The 16742-nt window shown below is 41.4% G+C and overlaps 1 protein-coding gene across 6 annotated transcripts; it reads right to left on the reverse strand.

Annotated features, from left to right (window-relative positions):
* Nucleotides 1-1202: 1202 nt before the first annotated feature.
* On the reverse strand, nt 1203-16602 carry si:dkey-32e23.4 (dynamin-1-like protein). Of its 6 annotated transcripts, XM_035998912.1 has the most exons (19): nt 16447-16602; nt 16041-16097; nt 15681-15807; nt 14159-14300; nt 13437-13475; nt 13182-13228; nt 13006-13077; nt 12821-12907; nt 11155-11317; nt 10496-10616; nt 9264-9602; nt 7570-7690; nt 7006-7161; nt 6170-6259; nt 5982-6080; nt 5670-5786; nt 5466-5575; nt 4080-4239; nt 1203-2918 (listed from the first exon to the last, which is right to left on the reverse strand). In XM_035998912.1, exons 3-19 carry the CDS (start codon nt 15780-15782, stop codon nt 2862-2864), a joined length of 2022 nt encoding a protein of 673 aa, XP_035854805.1. In that variant the 5' UTR covers nt 15783-15807; nt 16041-16097; nt 16447-16602; the 3' UTR covers nt 1203-2861. The 6 variants fall into 6 exon arrangements, with proteins under 6 accessions (XP_035854805.1, XP_035854806.1, XP_031160952.1 ...); XM_035998913.1 differs by lacking the exon at nt 16041-16097 and having other exon boundaries at nt 16448-16602; XM_031305092.2 differs by lacking the exon at nt 16041-16097 and having other exon boundaries at nt 16422-16602.
* Nucleotides 16603-16742: the final 140 nt, after the last annotated feature.

The following is a 16742-nucleotide window of genomic DNA, read 5'->3' on the forward strand; positions in this document are numbered from 1 at the left end:
GTCCTTACCTAGGTACTGTCAGGACACGCCCTCATACTCTGCTTCTGACTGGCTAGTAGTCCTTACCTAGGTACTGCTCATGTGCTCCTCCCAACAAAGATGTAACAGCAGTGAGATGTCTCACTCTGTAGCTAAAACAGAGAGCTCAACACACAGGGTGAAAAGAGGAGCTGCAGCAATGTGCAGTACAACAAAAATATGGTGTTTTTTGAAAATGAAACCATGTAAACCTATTCTGATATAACCTCTAAATACAATTATGATTATAATGATTATAAATTATGAGAAATTAATTATGATTTAACTTCTGTTTGCCTTGTTGTGCAAGAACTGCTTTCTCCTGGACCATAGTGGCCTCGCTCACTAGTAGAGCTGCAGAGATTCATCGATTTGTTGTCAACTATTAAATAAATCGCCAGCTATTTTGATAATCGATATATCGGTTTGAGTCCTTTTTTATGAAAAACAAATTATCTGATTCCAACTTGTTAAATGTGAACATGTTCTAGTTTTCTTCTCTCCTCTGTGACAGTAAACTGAATATCTTTTGAGGTGTGGCAAAAACAAGACATTTGAGGACGTCGTCTTGGGCTTTTTGGGAAACACTGATCGACAATTTTCGGCATTTTCTGACATTTCACCACCAAACAACTAATCCATTCATCGAGAAAATAATTGACAGATTAATCGACAATGAAAATAATCGTTAGCTGCAGCCTACTCACTAGCTTTCTCCACTCTTACTGACACAAATCAACTCCTCCACCACCTCACTTCTCAACCTCTGCTGGGGTTTAACTTGGATTGCATTGACATTGAAAGTCAAATACTCCATTGTCTGAATGGGAACGGATAACTCTGAAATGAGGTTTCGCCCGATGTGTAGCTCTGTCCAGATGGAGTGTGTGAGTCAAGCACAAAGAGAGTCCGCTGCTCTTGTCTGTGTGTGTGTGTGTGTGTGTGTGTGTGTGTGTGTGTGTGTGTTTGTGTGCGTTTGTGTGTGTGGGGCACCCTTCAGGACACTTTTATCTTCCTCCTGTTGGTGCTGTGACAGACCCATCTGACCGAACAGACTTTTTCACCTGAGATCAATTAAGTGAAGCAGAGTCTAATCACATCTCACTGTGGAAGACAAACAGATCGTATGAAAACGGATCAATTGTTATAATTGCATGCCGTCAATAACAGCCAAACAGACTCTGTACAGTGTCCTTTGTTAGGGTTTAATGAGTCCCTCCAATTTGTACAGACTTCACTTAGTAAACACGTTTCACAAATATTGGCAGGCAAGAACTCGTAGGCAGTTGACACATGATAGTAGTATACATTTAAATATTACAAAATATACATCAATCAGCCTTTCGTTCACCCACACATGCATACTGAACATACACATGCAGACGGACAGGATGTTCGCTCGCTGATCACGCAGAAAAATAAAGTCGGAAGAGTTACGGTTCGATGGTCCCCGTTAAGGCAGGTCTTCCTGAGAAAAAGCCTCATTTTTAGGAGAACTATTTGTTTTGTTTTTCTATGAGAGGAGATTCACATTAATAGCTATAGCACCTCGGGGAGAAATATGCCTGAACAACGACCTAAGTTGGGAACAGATGAAAAAAAGATGAATCATTTTTACACGCCTAGTAATATTACACAATGAAATTACAACTGGCACAGACGCGAATGGCTCTGCATGCAGGAGGTATCTGCATACTGAGTCTCTTTTACTTTGGGGCAGTGTCCTTACTACTGGACAGGGACAATAATAGAGAACTATCTTATCTTTTATTAACAGCGGAAACCAGCGAACAAATGGCTCGAAGAAATAAAGAGAAGCGACAGAACATTACCGCCCTACCATCTGGTTCGTATATCTAACAAATGATGGAGTACCATACACATATTACATCATCTCCGGACTATTCTTATGCATTTTATTCATTTCTGTTTTCTAAACACTATAGTGTGTATATATATATATATATATATATATATATATATAAACACAACATACTATAGATGTCCAGCTCTATGTGCACGGCGTCTCCTACAGAGGTAAATGTATGTTGAGAATGTTTGGTTTCCTCGTTTATGACTACACACAAAATTAGAAAGTCAGTGCAACCGTTAACGGTAAAGGGCTGATATGTAAATTTGGCTCTGAAAAAAAAAATGAAGCTGATATAGATAAGCACGACAGAGATGGAAAAACTATCCGCATTCATCCTGTAATTTCTGCAAATGATGGTCTGTCTTCAGTCCTGCATTTCAGTCAGCACTGATTGAGTTGGATTTCCACTTCATTTCCATCTCTGAAGAGTACTCCAACAAAGGGATTAAAGTTGGATCACATCTAATCTAACATATTTCATTATTATTTCAGCAACTGCTAAAAGGACTCAGAGGAAGCCCAGGTTGTTGTTTTTTTTTTGTAAAATGTAGAATTGTACAGTGTGAACACGCTTTGATCCCCGGAAAAAAAAAAAACCCCAGAGAACATCTTAAATACTCCACGTATAATTTACATCTCACATTTACAGCAAATAGAATAATAACAACAATAATAATTTGTTCGCAGCTGTGTCTTTCACATTTCAACTTTGCAGAAACACTTTCGGCCTGAGAGTTTAATTAATTTGCTTTGCTACACAACATTCACAGTGAAAAGCAACAGCCCCAGTGTACTGGTCAGGACAGCGGATCTAAATGCGCTATGGTCATTGGTCCATGAGAAAACACTGGTGCTGCCACACATAGACAAACATGCACACTCACACAGACGCACTCTGTCCTGTAAACTCACATACACTCTCATACTCTTAAGCAGTCCTATGACAAAGGGAATCGTTCGTTTCCTCTGGCTACCACAGATGCGTCTCCCTCATCTCAGAGATGATGTTATTGGCTTTTTTGAGCGCCTGTAAAAGAAAAAAGAAATGAAAAGGAGGGCAGTTATGTCACTGGTTTTTGAAATAGTAAATAAAAAAAAAAAGAGAAACGACTTGCTAGAGTTCATGCTCAGAACTAGGGCTGCACGATATGAGGAAAATATCTAATTAAGATTATTTTTGACTGATGTTGCGATATGATTCACGGTATTGGAGGGAATGATCATTTTTGTATATTCTCATTGAAAAATATTGAAATTTTAAAAGTTTAAATGATTATGCAGGGTTTCTGCAGGTTTCAACAAGTCAAATTTAAGACTTTTTAAGACCTTTACGAATGAAATTTAAGACCTATATCACGACATTAAAGTACAACGAAACGCAGTCACAAAAGCACTTGCAAAGTAAATAAAATTATTAAAATTCAATCAAAAGCAACACAGAGTAATACTGATACTGACTCTTATACAGCAAATTATATTTGGACAAAAACGCACAAAAAAAAACATTTCAATAAGCATTAGAGGTAGTGTTACATGGACGTAGGAACATTTAAGAGCTGTTTAAAATTATTTAAGACCTAGAAAACAATACTTTTGCGAATCTAAGACTTTTTAAGGCCTAAAATGTTAAACTTTTTAAGACCCCCGCGGAAACCCTGTTAGATTTTTGCGAGGATCTGTACCAAACAACGATCGGTTACACTTTACTTGAAGGTATCTACATAAGAGTGACATGACACTGTCATGAACGTGTCATAAACATTATAAACAGTCATAAATGTAAATGACATAACGCTTCTTTTAGTAAGTGTCATTCAGTTTTTGTCATGACAAGTTATGGTTAAGTTTGGGTTAAAACGCAACGTCCAGGATGGGCGCTGCGAGGGGCACGGGCACAAGGGGACCATTTAAGGGTTGATGTGTCATGACAGTGTCATGTGTTCATGACAGTGTCATGTCCCTCTTATGTAGATACCTTCAAGTAAAGTGTTACCCAAAGGTCTTTCCTTTAGTCTCTAGGGTAGGATTTGTAGGCCAGGAAGTCTCTACAGCACCACAATACTTCATTCAGATTTGGATATTGCACTAGTCCATATTGCGATTTCGATAAAACTGCGATTCCTTGTGCAGCCCTACTCAGAACTTTTTCAGAGAACAAAAGCTTCAGCTGATTTTTTTTTTTTTTTACCTCAAGCATTTGAGCCACCTCGGTCCGCTGCTGTGCCGTGTCCTGGGACTCAATGAGCAGCTCCTGCAGCAGTCCCTGTTTGTAAAGCTGACCCACCAGCTCACTCTGCAGATGCTCTTTCACAAAGTTCACCAGGAAGTGCATCACTGTCTTGGGCACACTGTGGACACACAGCACCCGAGACAAGATCAGAAAATCAGCATCACTGACAACAACTGAGCTCTACTGGGGAATAAAGAAGGGGAAATTAGGTTTGGGGGGAAAAATACAGCAGACACAGCATAGTATCGCAATATTTTCCGTGGCAATACGGTATCGATACAAGGGCACCAAGTATCAATTTTTATTACATCAAAATTGATTATATAAATTTTTATTTATATAACTTTTATTATATAAAATTCACATAAGAATTTAACTTTTTGGTACTACAATAACAATAACGAAAATTAAGTGAGATGAATAAACAGAGACATTTATCTTTTTAGATAAAACAGATGTCGCCAAAGTTTTCCTTTGGGGACATAATTTGAAGTTGGAAAAAAGGTAATGAATTGCAATATATCGCAGAATGACGCAATATGTTTAAAATCACAATAATAAAAAGTATCATAAAATAAAAGTAGCAAATCATCGTGATAATATCGTATCGTGGGGCCTGGCGATTCCCACTAGAGCTGAAGATCTTTGTCGGGTTCGGTCTTAATTTCTGTCATTTTACACGGGCTCGGGCTGGCGCTCCGGGTTTGCGCGGTAAACGAGCGGTCAGTTGATGCGTTTCGATTAGCGCGAAAATGGATGCTGAGGAGGTGAAACGGAGGCTGGCCTCTGGAGGACTTATTTTATTTCTTTGTTCTAACTTCCAAGTGGCCTATAGCCTCCGTTAGTCATGAATAAATGATGTTAAAAAATGTATAAATGACTCATTCTTGACAAAAGGCAAAAGAGCTGCGTGCGTGCGCACATTTGAATAATGTCGGGCTGTAAACGGGTTCAGGCTTTTAAAAAGCGGTCAATCAAAATGTACTTGTCGGGCTCGGGCCGAATTCTGTCGGGCTCGGGCCGAATTCTGTCGGGCTCGGGCCTTTTCGGGCCTGACTTTTAAGGCCCGATTACAGCTCTAATTCCCACACCCAGGAGAAATGGGGAGAGGATGCGCGGCCCCAGGCAGGGTTCAAAATTAGCACCATCCACCAGCCAAACTCTGGTAAAATATGCAAGTGGCTGGTAGATCTGCTCCACTCAGCAGCCAAAACAAACAAACAATGGTAATCTATTGAGTGGCTGGTAAAATGTGAACATTCACTTGCCATTCACTTGGCTGGTGGACAAAAAAGTTAATTTTGAACCCTGACCCCAGGTGCTCTGGACTTGTTTAACTCGAACCTGTCCTGGATGCTTTTGCGGACAATGAGGAAGTAGCACTTGATGAGGCGCTGGATGATCTCGCAGTCCCTCTGCTCCTTTGAACTCAGCTTGCGGGATACGGGCATTGCCTGGCAGAAAGAGAAAGAGAGAAAGTAAAATGTTGACAGTGTGCAATGTATTCACCAGGAAGTGTTTTGTCCTGCTGCCAATCCCACCACTCACTGAGTCGAGGAGGTTAATGGCCTGGCTTTTGCTGGGACTGCCAAAGCCTGCAGGCGGAATCCTCTCTTCTGCAACCTTCTCGTTCTTCCAGCGCTTCCCTCCATCAAGAGCCTCCGCCTGACAGGAAGAAGTGACACAGGGAGTCAGAGGGTCAAAGCAAGTCGGGAATTCCACTGCAAACTGTAAAAGGGGCCCTCTAACGTGTGGATGTGACACATAATGGTTAAGGCTTTACAGAACACGATTTCTGCCGTTTACCCAAGCGGAATAAATGATGAATGAGAGTACCTGCTGTAAGGGACAAATAACTACCTGCTGACTGTTGACAGACGCAGAGACCTGCGCTGCATCCGTGAAGTCTGGGTGTTTTGTGTTGATGTAGGCGAGCTCTATTGCTACTAAATTGTGTACCTAAAAGGAAAAGAAGCGGAATAAATCTCAGGCAGTCAGTGATTAATACAATTAGCATGAAAGATTATTTGAGCCAAACTGTGGATTACCATTTCATTAGTAACCGGCAAGCGCTTCCTCAGTAATCCAGTCACCACTTCCACAATGGAATCGTGCAGTTTGGGGAAACGTATAAGCTCCTTGCAGGGATAAAGACATACTTTATTAACACGTATCAACAGTTTGTTTTCCCCCTTGGTGTGGTTTGTTTGGGGAGGTGTGATGGAGCAATCGCACTCTGATGTGTATCAAACAAGCGTACCGAGACCTCCTTGATGAGGTGGTCTCGGTACGCTGTCAGTCGAACTCTGGAGCGGTTCATTTGTGGCGAGAACGTGATCCAACTTCGAACTGTGTACTCTGCAGTCTGAGCTCAACAGCTCCTGTAGTCAGGTGTGCTTTGCAATCTGCGATGCAGCAGAGCAGCAAACTGTAGCAGCTTTCAGTGTTTCTCTCACAGAAATAGACTGCGGTCACTCGCATCTCCGTGGTCAAACCAACCACGCCTAACGTTGGAGACAGACACCGGCAGAGCAGAGCGATGTCTATGTGAGTAGAGCAGACGTAGGAACGTCCCTCGCGAAACAATGTCTAAAAAAATGATTTAAATGAAATGAGCCGGAGACGTCCGGAACGCAAAACCTTCTTCCTGTATTTAATTTCTTGGTCCCGCCCCCCAGACACACCTGACCAATAAGCGGAGTGAACGTTGTGGTTCGCTTGGATTTTTCTCCGTGTGAAATGAAACCAAGGGGAAATTGAGTTTACAAACTCGTCAACTGATTCGGACCAGAGCGAAAGAACTACAGGTGTGAAAACGCCCACAGTCAACTAAGTTAACAAAGTCAATCAAGTGTAGAAATGCATCGACATCTTCTTGGCGAACCTGTGTGCTGTAGGAGGAGCAGTGCTGGATGATCCTCTGCAGCTCTTCGTGAACCAGCTCTACACAGCGCATACTTGGCTCCTCCAGCCGCTTAATTTGCCGCTTCACCAACAACTCAAAGGACACCTCGGGAACAAAAAGTGCTGGCCGCGGACCCTGCAAGGCAAAAATCACACACACACACACACACACACACACACACACACACACACACACACACACACACACACACACACACACACACACACCCACACACACACACACACACACACACACACACACACACACACACACAAACACACACACACACACACACACACACACACACACACACACACAAAACCCTGGTGAAATATGCAAGTGGCAGGAAGATTTGCTTCACTCAACAGCCGAAAAAACAATGGTAATCTATTGAGTGGCTGGTAAAATTTTAACATTCACTAGACACACACACACACACACACACACACACACACACACACATAACTCTACAAGTTACCTGCTATTCCTCCAAATTACAGAACTTGACTAGAATTTAAATGAAATGAGTCAGGAGAGGCTCACCGTTGCATTGCGGATGGCAGTGAGGATATCAAGCTCCGTCAGTCCTCCCAGGGGGTCGATGGACTGCAAAGTGCGCCCAAAGGTCTCATGGAATATGTAACAGATCCGAGCACCCCCACAGCTGTAGAAAAGACGGGTTCAGCTGTGACACCGATGCGTTTTCTCAGCGCTGTGTGTGTCAGCAAAGCTAATCGCGCCAACATTAATTGCAGTCAACCTAAAAGAGGTCAATATTTGCTCCCGACATGTTAACACAAATTAATCGTCTTGTGGCGAGAGAGCTGTGAAGATGAGGGTGCCAACAGAAGATGCTGATACCACTTCAATTTACAATTACATCACCCCAAGGACTTTACCCTCATGACATACATTGCGAGCCAATGTAAGTGAAATGCTGAGTTGTGCAACAAAAGTACAAAGTTAGAACCTGAGAAAATTAGAGACAATTCACTAAAAATATGAAACAAAGGCTGCTATCATCAGAAAAAAAAAATAGGGCTGTCAAAATGAATGCGGTAATAACAAGTTAACACAAATTCCTTTTAAAGTGCCTATATTATGAAAAAAAATCACTTTTTCTGAGATTTGGGGTGTTATTTTGTGTCTCTGGTGCTTCCACACACAAACTTGGAAAAAAACCATCCATGCTGTTTAGAGTGAGATACAGTTTCTGAATGTGTCCTGCCTTCAGTCTCCGGGTGAGCTGTTCAAAATCTGCAGGGCCGTCTACGTCATCGGTCGAAACATTTGGTGTGTGCTAACTACTTTAGCTAATACCACATCAGCTAGCTGTTTCTCCAACTTCGGCCTGTACGAGGCAGGATTAGCCGGGAGACTTCTTCTAAACGAGGGCGCACTTCCAACTTTGCGTGGAATACCTGCGGAACAGGGACATGGAAGTAGCTCTATAGTGTTGTAGCAGCAGTGTTTTGCCATTGAGAACGAGGTGGCTAACCGCTAGCAGCGCTAGCTTCTAGCTAGTAGTCCTTACCTAGCTACTGCGCATGTGCGACTCCCAACAAAGAAGTAACAGAAGTGAGAGGTCTCACTCTGTAGCTAAAACAGAGAGCTCAACGCACAGGGTGAAAAGAGGAGCTGCAGCAATGTGCAGTACAACAAAAATATGGTGTTTGTTGAAAATTAAACCATGTAAACCTATTCTGGTACAATCTCTGAATACAATTATGAACCTGAAAATGAGCATAATATGAGGTCTTTAATGCCACCAACGCTTTTGATATGCGATTAACACACGCACGTTCGGTAAATTGGGCCTCGGGCCACTCCGTAGTTTGGGAAATCAGGAAGAGGTGCTGCAGTGACGTTGCGGATGTCTAGCAGAAACAAAGCTCCTTGAGCAGAAATGGATAAAGAAAAGGGTCTTTTGAATGTTCCGTTTCAAAGCCCTTCCAGATGGTTCTCTCGACAAGACTAAAGTTATTTGCATGTTCTGCCAATGTGAATTGAGTTACCACCGGAGTACGTCGAGTCTCAAATACCACTTGAGGATAAAAAAAATAAAAAACCCTTTTAAAGTACATTTAGAACAGATGAAAAATGTGTGATTAATCACGAGTTATTTATGGACAATCATGCAAAATTGTGATTAAATAAATTGATTGACAGCCCTAGACAAAAAGAAAAACATTTGCTATTCAACAAAGATCCTGCTACTGTAGAGAGATCAGACTCACAGCTCTGAGGTCTGGATGTATCTGGCTGTTCCCTCGATGGTGTTGCAGTAATCGCTGGCGAACTTGGTGACTATCTGCAGCAGGGTGGCACTGTGGTCCTCGACTGGCTGGCCGTAGCTGTTGAGCCGCGCCTGGTACTGGGCACTCAGCACGGTTACTCGGGTTTTGAGCTCTGGCAGGCAGTCCCGGATGTGGTGCATAAGCAGCCGGCTGAGAGTTTTGGCCAGATAGCGTGAGCCGGCGCGGGAGGCCAGCGAGGGGTAATGGCGCTGCAGGAAGGCGTGCTCATCCCTCACTGTGTCCTCCAGGCTCTTCTGGGTATTGATATCATGCTGGCTCCTAGGAGGATCACAGATTAGGGAGAGAGAAAGAGGGTAATCAGATCATCAGGGTAGTAAGGACATGAGCAACTTACCACTTTGCTGTTTTGAGAAGCTGGAAAACATGACATAGTAGGGTTGTCACGCTTTTCCCAATCCTTCAAGTTTAAGGTCAAGATTCGATGTATCCCATATATAGAGGTTTACTCCTCGACGCAGCAGGCCCGGGTTTGACGCCGACCTGCGGCCCTTTGCTGTATGTCATTCCCCCCCTCTCTCACCCCTTTCATGTCTTCAGCTGTCCTGTCAATAAAGGCCTAAAAATGCCCCAAAAATAATCTAAAAAAAAAAATTTATTGAATTTTGATTCAATGTTCGATTTAAATGTGTTTTTTCAACCAGGTCGGTAATGCCACAATAGGAGCCACTAGATGGCAGAAGGGTACTTTGCAACAACAGTTTGAGTTTCTCAAAATTAACAAAGTGCAATCGAACGCACCATTAGTTTAATGAGACACGCATGAACGCACCATGAAGTCCCGTCGGAGCCCACGTGCTTTACCTTCGTTCTATTTCCGTAACTCACTCACGGGGAAGGATAAATGTTGCCACATGGTGACTTCAGGGAAGCAGCAGGAGGAGTTTCCAGTTCTGTTGTTTCTCCATTATCTCCGACACCGGCGGCGGCCATGGTGTCTGGAAAAGAGCAGCTGCAGGCTACCGCTAAGCTAATGTCTTTAGCTGCAAGCTACCAGACGGTAAGCCAAGCTGTGTGTTTTTTTTTCTTTGGACGTGCACAATTAGGCGGGATGGCCGATACTGCTTTTAAATTCGAGAGTCAAACTCAAAATCAAAATCGTGACACCCCTATTACATAGCTAAACTAAAAGAAAACAATTCATTTTTGCAAACCTGTTAACCACCCCGATAATCCCAAGTCTGACTGGAATGACTCGACCCAGAAGGACCTCCAGAGCATCAGTCCCTGCATCCATCAGGTCCAGCTTACTGACCACCAGCAGTGTTCGACGACCTGACACACGTACACACGTACACACACACACACACACACACACACACACACACACACACACACACACACAGGTTATATTTCTGAGGACAATTAACAGTTCTCCCAATTTAGTTTTTCATCGTTAATATTGAAGAAAGCGTACAGTAGGATCATCATAGACGAAAACAAGGAAAGAGGTCTCTGATGGGATAGGATTTAGGTCAGCAGTGGAACATTTGGGCCCAGATACAGATATCCTAACTAGCACACTTACTATCAGTGTACAACATGCACTTTAAGGCCATACTGCCAACTGATAGTTACTTCAGATTCTCATCATCCATCACTCTATTCAGAGTGCAGCATGACAGCAACGATCATTTGCTGTTAACTGTCAGAAGGCTTTTAACAGTAAAGACTGGCAGGTATAATGCATTATTTGTGCACATTAAAAATGCATTTCTACTTAAGGCGTCTTATGTAATAAGCACCGATGGAGAGGAAAGAAAATGAAAAAGAAATCTGAGGAGAAGAGGCCCGTGTGTACAAAATGTCCTACCATCTGGATCGACCTCGCGAGCCAATTTCAGAGCATCAGAGGTGGCCAAGTCAGAATTGGCAGGGGACACTGTGAGGATGAGGGAGTTTGGATTGGAGATGAAGGACAGGATCATCTCTTGTACTTGTGCCTCAATGTCCTCTGGCTGGTCGCCAACAGGAACCTGCGGCGACAACAAGGAGCAGCCAGCGTTACAGTGAGCACAGCGCAGATGTGCTGCTGCTGGGAATCTGTCATGGTTGCAGATATGATGTTGATGTCATGATATAGTGCCATTATGTTTACACACATGAAACTAGTGATGTCCCGATCCCGATCAGATTTTTAAAAGATTGAATATCTGCCGATACTTGTATTTGCCTAGATTATAGAGCTGCTCACTGTTTTCTTTTTGTTTGAATGAAAAATGATTTGCCTCGAAGCTTCGTTTAATTAATGTTACCAACGTTGTATCGCTCACGGTGTTTCCGCACGGAGGATTATTACTGTCACACACCGGGCTGACGCTGCTGGCGACACATGCCATGAAGACTGATTACAAAATGAAGAGAGAGCGTAAGGGGCTAAGAGAAGAGACAGGCTGGAGAAAACGACAGAAAGTGTCCAAAGTTTGGAATCAGTTCAAACGTAATTAAAACAAAAACTCTGTACAGTGTGTCTACTGCAAAATCAAACTAGCTTACCACAATAATGGAACGACGTCAATGCTTCAGCATCTCTACAGAAAACATCTAACTTAATCATCCATTCCACGAAGCGGATCCGACAAAAGTAAATCACAGAGTCATATGGACGATGAAACTACACCAAACACGACGACTACCAAAAACAAAGACAAGAAAATACGTCGTGGTGATCACGATCTGATCTAAAGAGCCGGAAATACAGCTGATTGTTGCGCACCATTTTCTCTCACTCTCTCTCTTCACAGAGAAACGATCAACGATCTACTAGTATAAGTGTAACAGAGCTGTGTAGCATTGTAATCAAATATATAAATGAAAATAGGTTCAGTTTAACTAATATTTACATATAGGCCTATATACAGATCAGTCTCAGGTTGAAACTTGTAGTTCTGAAAGTTAAGTTGCACAACCTAAGGTAATGTTTATGTATGTTTAATGTATGCCTTAGTTTGAGGTTGTTATTGCATTTCAGAAAATGTTTTCTTTAAAAACAATGTAATATGGCAATTAAATGCACTTATTATGTTTAGTTTTTTGAGAGATGATATTGTAAGCAATGTAGGCAATACAAATGTAGCTTTTTCCGAAAATTAAACCAAACGATTGTATATTATTGCATACAAAAGTATTTCTTATCCGGTTACTGGATTAATTGATGGAATAATCGGTAGAATCCTCGATTACTAAAATAATCAACAGCTGCAGCCCTAGTATTGGTATTGAACATTTTTGAACAATACCCAGGCCTAGTCTTCAGCGTAATCCATTTAACTAAGATCTAACTTAGTGCAGCTAGCATTTTTGTAAAACTCACATTTAAAATCAACTTCTACTTAGAACGGTGTAGAACGTAAATGATCGAGTAAGGTGATCGGGGTGACTGCTGATCCTCGATCAGTTAAAAATGGCCATATTGGCTCCAATCCGATCGGGACATTCCTACATGAAAATGAACATCCTTGTCAAGTGGCTGATTTTACCTTAGTGATTCCAGGTAAATCAACCAGGGTAAGATTAAGAACTTTGGGGGAGAAAATCTTCAAATATATGGGCTCTGGAGTGATTCCCTGGAGGGTATGAAAAAAGAAGGAGAGAAACACATGAATGTATAATAAAAAGCTAAATTTAAGGCATAACTGACTTAACACCAATGCCTTCTTTTCACCTTGTTGTCACCTGAACCGCGTTCAGTCTCGGCTTCAATTTCCCGACGGATTTCCTGAAAATCTGCGAAGATCTGTCAGAAAATGTATGAGAATGATGGATCAGCTAAGCCCAGCACATAACACAGGATCAAAAGGCAGCGGGCACATCACATTTGAATCGTGCAGATAAATGTACCTGGTTCTTGCAGTGCAGGAATGTACCCCATTCTTCAGCTTTGACACCTGAACAAACATATAAGAGTGAGTGCAAATAGTTTTACAGAGACGTCTGCAAATAAATGTACGGTTTGGGGAAGAACGACTAAAAGAAATTACAAATGGACTTGACATACTTGACAGATGTAGATCAGAATGAACAAAAGGTTGGAGAGAGTTCACAAAAGAAATGACGAGGCTAAACAAAGACCATGCAGAACAATTATACAGAGACCTGGGTAGCTGCTTTGGGCATTTTGCTTTACCCCATTTCCTGAAAGAGTAGTAAAGGAGAAAAGGAAGAAAGACTACATGTTAGCAAAGAGAGGCTCTAGAAGGAGAAGCATGCAGTTCAAACAGTTAGTAAAAGCGCCAGGTCTAAGTGCTAATCACACATCAACTATTCTAGCAGACTCCATGCCTAGACAGAAATAACAAACCTGCTGTCCTACTGTGATATGCTGATACAAATAATTATACATAACTTAACCTAAACTTGATTGTGTGTTTTCAAGCATAATCAAAGCAACTCGCCTCTTATTATAAATATGAATAGAAGGATTAGAGCTGCAAAGATGAATCGATTAATCAATTAGTTGTAGAGCTGCAAAGATGAATCGATTAATCGATTAGTTGTCAACTATTAAATTAATCGCTAACTATTTTGCTAGGCGATTAATCGATTTGAGTCATTTTTTTTTAAAATATCTGGTTCCAGCTTGTTAAATGTGAATATGTTCTAGTTTCTTCTCTCCTCTGTGACAGTAAACTGAATATATTTGAGTTGTGGACAAAACAAGACATTTGTGGTCGTCATCTCGGGCTTTTGGAAAGTGATTGACATTTTGTAGACCAAACAACTAATCGATTAATCAAGAAATAAATAAAAACAAAAACAAGAAAAACAATAAAAAGAATCATTAGTTGCGGCCCTAAAATGGATAAATGTGAAGGTACCATTCTCGCTCTTCAGTCTGTCCTGCAGAGGGGCAACATTAACAAGTTGCAACACGAGGGGTCGTCTCGTGACTATCCCTGATCCCCGAGGCAGAAAGTCCCGTCCAACCAGGCTCTCCAACACAGAGCTCTTTCCACTGCTCTGTAATAGCACATAATGAAAGCAATTCAGTCATTTCTCTATCAGTTTGCACTCCAGACACATTCACAAGGCACGTTGAATTTCTGATAAAAAAACAACTCAAACTCAAATCAGAGAACTTACAGTTTTAGTAACAACAGTGAAGTACAGGCAAGCGTTACAGATAATGGTTAGGTTTATAATTAGTAGGGGTGGGGAAAATAATCGATTAACGTATGTATCATGATTTCTTTCCGACGATTTTTAAAATCGATTCTTATCCCCAGAATCCTTTTTTGATTCACCTAAATATTATTTGCTGATATGGTACCGCTGACAAAGACTACATCTTATCCGTTTACAGCAAAACAGAGTGAAAGCACAAATGTGGTAGAAAGGGCACATTATATCACTGCCTATGGGACTGCCCACAAATCCAGGCTTTTTGGAGGGAAGTAATGGATATGATTTTACAAGTCACAGGTATAAAGCTATTATTAGATGACAAACTGTGGATCTTTGGCATTTTTCCCGTAAATCATAATCTCAGCAAGGCAAATAAATCTATGATTACTTTCTGCATCTTACAAGCTAAATATACCATAGCCAAATCTTGGAAATCCACTATCAAACCAAGTGTTAATGTCTGGCTTGCAGGACTGTCAGACTGTCTTGCACTGGAAAAACTCACTTTTACGTTAAAGGGTAAATATCTTGTCTTTGACAATATGTGGAGATCCTTTATGGTGTTCTTAGAGGGGAGGAAAGCATTGGAGGCATGCTCTCCGTGTGTGCCAACCATCAACAAATGAGTGTTGCTATGTATTTAGTATGCGTCTGTTTGTCTTTGCTTAATTTTATTTGAAGTGTTTTTCTCTTCGGGATAACGTCGGGATAAGTTAACATTTGGACCACCGGTGATTCTTAAGGATGACTTATGCTGACTTACTGTGCCAAATATCGCATGTTACAGCCCTGTCATGTTTACGTTTATTTTATTGAAGATGAGCCTTACTGTGACAGTTCTGATTTGCACCTGTATTATTTGTTGTAGTGTGATTATTTTCTGAAAATTAATAAACACACAAACAGAGCGAAAGCAGAAAATCCGTGTTATGTTCTTTACAAATTAAATAAATGTCAGACTGACTGACTGACATGTGATGTGCAGTTTTTAGAAATTTCTCATATTATATTGTCTCTATAAGTGTATTATTCAACATCAACAGAAGATAATGAAACCCCAATACTCAATACTATCAAATCGCAATTCTTCTAAAATCGCAATAAATGAAAATCGCAATACAAATCGTATCTGCACCCATGTATCGAATCGGGCAAAAGTATATCGTCCCAGCCCTAGTGATTAGGCTTTTCATTGTTGTTGTTTTCCCGACTGACCTGAGATCCGACCACGACTATCTGAGGGAGCTGTATGACCTCTGCACCCACTGTGAGAAACACCTCCTGCAGCCGGTTGATGGTGGGAATCAGAGTCTCCATCCTTCCAATACACTAGGCACACTTACTAAATTGGTGGAAGAGAACATACATACATGCATGGACAGGAAAAAAGTACAGCAAATAAACTCAAGTGAGGTTAAAATCATACTGAAACTAGAATAACTCGAGCTAGGAAAATGCTATTGCCAAAAGCCCAAATGAGAATGAATTTGGCTGCATTCTTCTCTGAGCAAGAAAAACTAACAATGTGTTGCGAATGGATTTGATAAATATGAAAGATATATGACCTAACGTTACCGTTAACTGTTATTCCCCTAGAAAGTCAGTATGGATTTGCCGAGGGGGAAAGTGGTCCTGATGAGAGGGGTGTAACGCCCAAGTATCAGTTAGCTAGAAGACCGAATCCTCCCAGTTTAACGTTACTCACTAAAAGTAACGTTAGGATTTCAAACTAAAAACTGGCTATTATTAATCCTCACGGCGCTGACCTAACGTCTAAGTTACATGGCAACAAATACTGCAGCACAGGCCGGAAGGCTAGGTTATATCAGTTAATGTTAGCTGGCTAAAGCTAACGTTAACTGGTAATGTTAAAGGCTTGAAATGAAAGAGAAGTGCTAGCTAGCTTTGTGCTAACACTAGCTTAGCCGGTGGAACAACCGACCATTATGACCTTACCGATGTTAAACAAATAATATCCCACCCTTATCCAACGTGTATGTCCTTCATTATACGTAGAAAAAAGGCAAGTCAAAAACACTGCATTTTATCCGAATTGTTATCCAGAATTAGCAGCAACAGAAATAACCGCCAGTTGATGGTAGTAGCATTACTCTTCCTCAATCTGATTGCTCATAGACTGACATGACTGATGCGTTAACGTGACCTGATTGGTTGAGACGTATAAGACTCGCCGTTTGGTCCCGCCTTTTAAAGTCCCACTACCCAACATCCCTTCTTAACTTCTTTGTATGCTATAAACTACTTTAAAAACCCTTG

Source organism: Sander lucioperca, chromosome 2, assembly GCF_008315115.2.
Source record: "Sander lucioperca isolate FBNREF2018 chromosome 2, SLUC_FBN_1.2, whole genome shotgun sequence".
Lineage (NCBI taxonomy): Eukaryota > Metazoa > Chordata > Actinopteri > Perciformes > Percidae > Sander > Sander lucioperca.